Source organism: Nematolebias whitei, chromosome 20 (assembly GCF_014905685.2).
Source record: "Nematolebias whitei isolate Nwh7 chromosome 20, NemWhi1, whole genome shotgun sequence".
Lineage (NCBI taxonomy): Eukaryota > Metazoa > Chordata > Actinopteri > Cyprinodontiformes > Rivulidae > Nematolebias > Nematolebias whitei.
Genome location: NC_056517.1, coordinates 1,635,325 through 1,642,932, shown reverse-complemented (window position 1 = coordinate 1,642,932; position 7,608 = coordinate 1,635,325). Strand labels below are relative to the sequence as shown.

Sequence of the window (7,608 nt, the reverse complement as noted above, 5' to 3'; positions counted from 1 at the left end):
AGCAAATGACAGAGAACGTAAGGTTAATGTTAAAATTATAAGTGTAATTAAAATAGTTAATTCTTTGAGGTTCAGAGCATCATCTAACAGAACACAAAAGACAGATAAGAAGGTGAATTAATTTTTTTTGTATTAAAAAACAAAACAACAACAAAAATAAAAAGCACAGCTCTTGTTTTTTATGATCCGTAAAAATATGCCAACAATCATCTATGTTTTTTGGCATTAAAAAAAACGCAAACAGGAGTGTTTATTTATTTGTTGTTTATGAATTGTAATAAATTCAAGTTTGGGAAAGTATTATTAAACCTATTGGAAATAAAACACATATTTTTGCATATTTTTCAAAAATCCATTTAGACTTCAATAAAGCAATAAAGACCCACCAACTGAACATTAGCACAGTATGTTATTCTCATCTATGGTAGAACAAAATATAAATTCTTCTTACATTGACTGGTTTTCCCTTTTTCCAAAGATCACAAGTTTGTATAACATTCATAGTTGGAAACATCTAAAAAGGGTTCTATGAAGTGTTACTCCTCAACTAAAAGTTACTGATTTATTTGAGACAGTTTAGTTGTGAGTGCATCACTAAATGCAGATGATTTAAGATGCTTGTGGCCCTCAGGCTGCATTTTGTCACATGTACGTTAAACAACCGGCATGGAACAGAGGCAGTTTATCTTTTCTTGTTCAATGTGGTGCAGCGTGACAGATCCTGGCAAGAGGAGGGAGAAACTTAATCCACCACCAGGTGCAACGGCGAAGCTAGAGGGTGGCTAATGGTGGCCACAGCTACCCCACCAGCCACTCCAATCATTTGCAATCATGGCAACCCAATTTTTGAAAGGAACCTTTCTTACACATAGATGCACACACACACCAAAATGGAAGTTGGTACCTCACATATTTTTCAAATGATCAGGCTCACAACTTGCACGGATGGACGAACGGAGAGATGGAGGATATTTTTAATTTTCCCTTTTAGTTCTGCGACAGAGGACAGTTAGCAGGTGGTAAAGCAATTATAACATTCTATAAACCAAATGTGATGTTTCAATGAAGAGTTGCATATAAACAACAATGTTACAGCTGCCATAAAAATTGATTTAGGAGTGAAAGAAAAATAAAGTGGTATAAGTTATTCAACATAATCAGGATACAGCAAATATATTAATATTGTATTTTATTATGGTTGTTGTGAATGTATTTCCCTATATGAAACATTCATTACTGTAATACTGTAATATTTTCAAAGAAACACAAGCCGTATTACTAATTAAAATGGCTTGTTATTATTATTTAATTCATGTGGAAAAGCCATTATACACAGAGTCAACCCAGGCAGAGAACATATTCCTCTCTGCTCTGCTGCAAACTTAATTAAGGTGGCTTATTAGAGAGCGCAGAGGTAAAGCACGGACATTAATCAGACAAATGGAAAACAATCAAAAAAATAAAAACGGTGATATGCAAAGATGAACTCCCCTTCCTAGAATGAAGCAGGACTGTGTACGGAATACAAACATGGATGCTGCTTCTGTTGGTTAGAATGAGTTCATCACAAATCAAACCAGATTTCTTAAATTTAAAATATATCTTGAGGCAGGTTTATTCTCTTCAAAGTTCATTTTCATATTTGTTTATGCACAAAATGCATTTCCCCCAATTTTCAAAAATTGTTCTTCTTTTGACACTTTCTTGTCATATTGTGAATTAAACAACGAGGCAAGTTTACTCAAAGATCTGTAGGAAAAATTAAACAAGTTATTAGTTATAAGTTATACTTTGTACATACATACATATACACATATACATACATATATATATATATATATATATATATATATGTATATATATATGACAAACCGTGTTTATTCACTTATTGTACATATAACCAACACGTAAGCTTAATTATAGCACTTTAAAATACAGTTCAATGGCTTTCCCAAGAACATAAGTTGGAACGCAATGAAGCGCTGACGTGCTCTGATCCCAAAGAACACACAGAGTTAATGAGTGCAACCTGAACCGTGATAACAATGCATGTAATCAGGCTGGTGTAAATGTGGTAGGAACAGTGTGTTCAAGTTTGCAAAAAAAAAAAAAGAAAAGATAAGATAAGCTATAAATATGCTTTCTCATCCAATAAGCACAAGCAAACCTTGAAAAGGAGTCAGCAAAGTCATTAAAATAAAGCAATGCTTGTTTACAACGTTGCTACAGAGAGGAAGATAAACTTACTTTGTGTGCATCTTTGAACATCAGTTCAAGTTGTTTCATCATATCAATGGATAAGTGAAATCCTATAGAACGCTGGTCTTGCCAAGTTACGTTGAACTCAAATGACAAAGTGTTTAATGGACTAGAAACTGATATTATTTTAGGGAAAGAGCCCATTTACAAAACCTCAAGTCTCTTGGGTTTGACCCGTCTCTAATGGCTAAGCTACATGATATGTAAGAGACTAAACTCAAAACTGGAAAAGTGCTAGTGCAATTTGAAACACAGGTCGTCCACCAAGAAAACATGAGACAGATATGATCAGTTTTCTGTCTTAACCAGGAACAGCATTGTGCAAATGTTTAGGTATTCACCGTGTGGCTATGATTTTATTTTCTGCAAACAGCAAAGGCTTTTTGTTTGCATTTGCCAGAAGAATAGAAGAGGAAGGCAGTGTGTATGATTATGCACAATCTGCACGCACTACTGTCCACAGACAATCAGTAATAAGAGGAGGAAAGATGAGCAACTGGGTTATTAGACAGTTTTATCTAATCATGTCCTAATGCAGACAGGTTTACAGAGATCGAAGCTCGAACCCCTCTTGGAGCTGATAGCTGATTGTTTACTTCTGGAAATTTAATGAGTTCTCTTTGATCTTTCACTTTCATTTTGTGTATTATTTTTGATCGCGCTGACGAATGCTTCTTATCTAACCTGTTAACATAGACGGTCTGCTTTTCCATTCAAGAGACATGATCATACTTGCAAGTTTGTATAAAATCTGCTGTCACTGGAAAGACATGTAATAGTAACCCAGCACACAGTCTTACTATCTGAAGATGTGCTTCCTAGGTGCTGTGACTGGCTTTTGGCATGAAAAAGGTCCCCTCTGTTGAAAAGTATTTCTGATTTTCTTGTGTGTTCATGGTATGTGACACGTCATTCACTAACACGATACATAAGAGTAGTAAGTGCATTGATTGTTGGCCATGCTTGTCACATTCTCAGTCACACAATGCAGTGCAACATGTGCAAGTGACAAAAAGAAAACTAACATTGAGTCATTCTTTGTACAAAACCATCGTTCATAAAAATATCAAGGTTATTTTTTTAATGAAAAAAGTTTGCTTTTGTTGCTAAACTCTTACTAAAATGTATGCCATATTTGATTTTGCACCAAGAGCAGAAATAATCCTCTTCAAGGTTTCATTCATACATACTTATGTATGTGATGTGCATGTTTCCACACCCAATTAACCAAATACTTGGTTTTAACAAAACTAGACATCTTAATGGGCCTGTTGTCCTTGCCCTCAAATAAAATCACAGGAGGAGAATGGATTTGTTGACTAACATATGTGCAAGTATTTTAAAGTAGGTGGTAATATGTCCCTCTTGTTAGTTCTGGGGTTTTTCTGGCTGTCTTGTGACCTCTTAAATCTAAACAACTGGAAAAAAAGTGTCTAACTGAAACTGTGCAGAGTACTAACATGGACAACTTTACACATCTGTATATTTTGTATGTGCATTTTCTGTTAGAATTATTATTTTTGCTTATGCTAGCAGCTCTGAGTGTGCTAAGAACACCTCAAGAAAGTATAATCATTGCAAATGATATATATATACATTTTAAAAAAGCTTAAAACAAAGCAGATGAGTTTAAGCTATGTAGTTAAACTTGTGCATCTAAATTGTACAGTACTTCCATTGCTGTCATTCCTGTGGTTTACTTTCTGAGTAGTGATGCCTGGTGTCGCAGAGAACTGAAGTCAATGTAGCCCATCTGAGTATATACAATATGGCCACTAAAGCTGTCATCACATCTTACGTGCACGGGGATTAACACTTAATCTCAGCCAGAATATTTACTCTATTGGCTCTGTTGGCTAAACATGTCTCAGTTATCATGTGGTCTTCTTTCTGTACGGTTGCTTCTAGAATAGATCTTCTAAAATCTAGCAGCTGATTTGAGATTTGACTTTTAGATCTGCTTTAACATGTACAAGTTCCTAACCCCTTCCAAATGCAACAAAACACACCTTCTGTGTCCTCCTTGTCCCTAAGAGAAAGATGGATCAAAAAAGACCCTTGTTGTTGTGACCTTTCTACATTTAGACATTCCCCTCGTTCTTCCTGGACTGCTGTGTCTCGTGCTACCTTTTGAATGGGAGTTATTTTCATGGCACTTTTCAGGGCTGTCACAAAATCCTCCTTGGCTGTCACAAACTAGGATAAATGTAAAAAATTACATGACAAAGAGCTCCTGATTGCCACCTGTCAAGCAGATGGTGAACCATGAATTTCACATTACTGACCAAGTCTGAGGCATCGTGGTGCCACAGCTTGTAGGGCTGCTGCCTCTCAGCAAGAAGGTTGTGGGATAAAATCCTGTCCAGACGCTTTTCTTGGTGGACTTTGCATGTTCTCTCCATACTTGCATACGTTTTCTCCAGGTATTCCAATTTCCTCCCACATACTAAAAACATGCCTGTTAGGTTGATTGGTGTGAGAGTGAATGGTTGTTTGTGTCATTCGTGTCTATGTGTCCCTGTGATGGATTGAAGACCAATCCAGGGTGCCACCCACACCTCGAACAGTGGCAGCTGCACATCGGCACCAGTGACCCCCGTGACACAAAAAAGAAGAAGTGGGTAAAAGATAATGAATGGATGACCAAGTCTGAACATTGCCAACTATCCATCCATCCATTATATTCACCCGCTTCTTCCTTTCGGGGTTGCGGGGGTAACTGGTGCCCATATGCAGCAATCACTGTGCAAGAAGTGGGGGACAGCTAGGACACGTCGCAAGTCCATCACAGGGACACATAGAGACAAACAACCTTTCACTCTCTCACTCACACATAGGGACACTTTAGAGTTACCAATCAGCCTAACATGCATGTTTTAGTGGGAGGAAACCAGAGTACCAGAACAAAACCCATGCATGCACAGAGAGAACAAGCAATCTACACCCAGAAAGGATCCTGGCCAGGATTTGAATCATCAACCTTCTTGCTGAGCGGCAATAGCTCTACCAACTGAGCCACCGTGCCGCCCCATCAGAATGTACTCAATTAATTTAATACTAAAACTTGGGATCACTTTCTTTTTTCAGGTGTTTCTTATCCAGTACTGATTATCTTTTATTTTATTTCATAGGATGATGTTTGTGTTTTGTCCTGCTTTATTTTAACGGCATCATTAGCCCCTTTTTAGCAAATTAAAGACGAGGCCGGGAACGGGTGTTTAATTAGAGGACCATGCTATTGTGCTGTCATTTTAATTGGTGACATTTTAAAGGACATGTGACACACCTTCAGTATTTAATAATTTTCTGTTGCCTTGGACCACAGTATTTTTTAAAGATGTTTGTGAAAGCTTGTCTTTCTGCTTTGAAATGAGTTTACAATCTGGATCATACCATGTCCCTTTAGATGTGGACTGTGTCATGCCACCTTCAGACAGCATGGGAGTGTAAAACGACCTTCTTAAAGGATACATCTGTGTGCTTCCACTTTCAGGAAGGATAAGTCCTCTGCTGCTCTTACTCTGCTCTAAGCTGGATGCATTTTAAGAACAGAGACAACCTTCAAAATGTTAGCGGAGAACAATTTCCTGGCAACAGCATAAGGATGGACAAAAGAAAAGCATGAAAGCCCAAATTAGACAAATGAGATGGGTTTTACGTCCCTGAGCTTGTTGCACTTGGTATTTTCACAAAAAAAAAACATATCTTGCTGAATGTAAAACACGGTGCACTAAAAGATAATGAGCTGCTGGTATCTTTGTGTAAAATGTTTCTCGAGGCTCATCTTGGATCTTTAGGTCTCAATGCATGCATTACCTTGTGAACTTTTTCGAACTTAGCATTTGATTTTCTTCAGTGGTTTCTGTGATTCCAACCGTAATAAATCCACTCGTTCATTATTGACTTTACAGTTTTGGCTCATTTCACCTTTTGTAATGACCCAGTCTAATAATTATTCACACCTTAGTAAAAGACATTGATCCATTCAAGCAGCTGCTGCTTCTGATGCAAAATCCATATCCCCTGAAAAGTTTTCTGTCAAATATATGTGGTTTAAGATTGGAAATGATGCATCAAATCAAAGATGAAAATCCCACACCTGATTAATAATTGTGCACATTCTGTAAGGAGTGCCAAGTTGGTAAAAGTTCCATAATCAAGTACTAGCATGTTGTTTCTTATTTTGTAATGCCAAAAACCAAATTAGTTTCCTTCCTCAACTGTTTTCAGGCTAATCTCAAAATGTGATCACTTTGTAAAGATGGATCACACTGACCCTTTATCCCCTGCTATTGAACCTACAGTCTAGTTCCTGGTCACCATTTTCTCAAATTCTGTATCCTTGTTCTCTGAAGTACTTTATACCTTTTTATTTCTGTCACCCTCTACCTCACCAACTTTCTAATTTAAAATTCTACTGATGTCCTCCCATGTCTCTTCATCCTTCTCCTCTTCCCTGCCCTTGTCATACCCTCTCTACCCCCTCAACTCTCCCTTGATTCTCTCTGGTCCATCTCATCTGTCTATGGCCTCAGGACATTTGCCCCATGCAGATCTTCCCTGCTCCACTCCCCACAGCGATAGCCCAGACTTACCAAGCAAGATGATGATGCACAGCAGGATGGCAATCAGAGCCCCTGTACTGAGACCCGCAGAAGAGAGGAACGCCTCGCCTTGGCATATCCGGATCTTGCCATGACGCTGGCACGGACACACTCGCAGGGTCAGGGTGCTGGTGCCACTTAGAGACGGCTCCCCGCCGTCCCACACCACGATGGGCAGCTCGTACAGCTCCTGGCTCATGTGGTTGTAACGCCGCCGCCTGGCAATGATGCTGGCTGAGCTGTCTGTAAGTTTAAAACATAATGAACAATTACACTCCCTTGACAAACAAATGCCTAATCGTGTGCCTCTTTTTTCATAAAGCATGCAGCTGACTACATTTTGAAAACAATAGTTTGTAAAAAAAAAAAACAACAACATTCACAACACGTGTAAAAGAGATTTATTTTTGCTTTTGAAGAATCTCATGAAGGCATTTCAGACTGCTTGCTGTTTCTTTGTGAGCCAAGGCTAATTGATTTCAGACGTGTTGGTTTCTTTAACATGCAGCAAAAGAACATTTCACCTTGACCGTCATAAAAAAATCAAACTGTCAGGTAAACTGATATGGAAAACATGAGCCAATGACAATATTCTTAAAATAGAAATTGTACGATATTATACAAGAAGCAAATGATCAAATTAGTTTATGCCAAAGAGATAAAAAAAAAAACTATATACACCTTTTCTTTTTACAAATAAACTAAAGCAGAATTCAAATTTTGAACCAAAATCATCTCTATTGTT

General features: G+C 37.8%; 1 protein-coding gene across 1 annotated transcript in view; it reads right to left on the bottom strand.

Moving 5' to 3' along the window:
- The window catches only part of LOC119426488 (cadherin-18), a gene marked incomplete at its 5' end in the record, with an annotated part of 70,299 nt that overhangs the window by 16,339 nt on the left and 46,352 nt on the right, over window positions 1-7,608 (bottom strand). Inside the window, 1 exon segment of the mRNA XM_037694045.1 lies at window positions 6,855-7,106. Coding sequence (XP_037549973.1) covers window positions 6,855-7,106 — 252 coding nt within the window.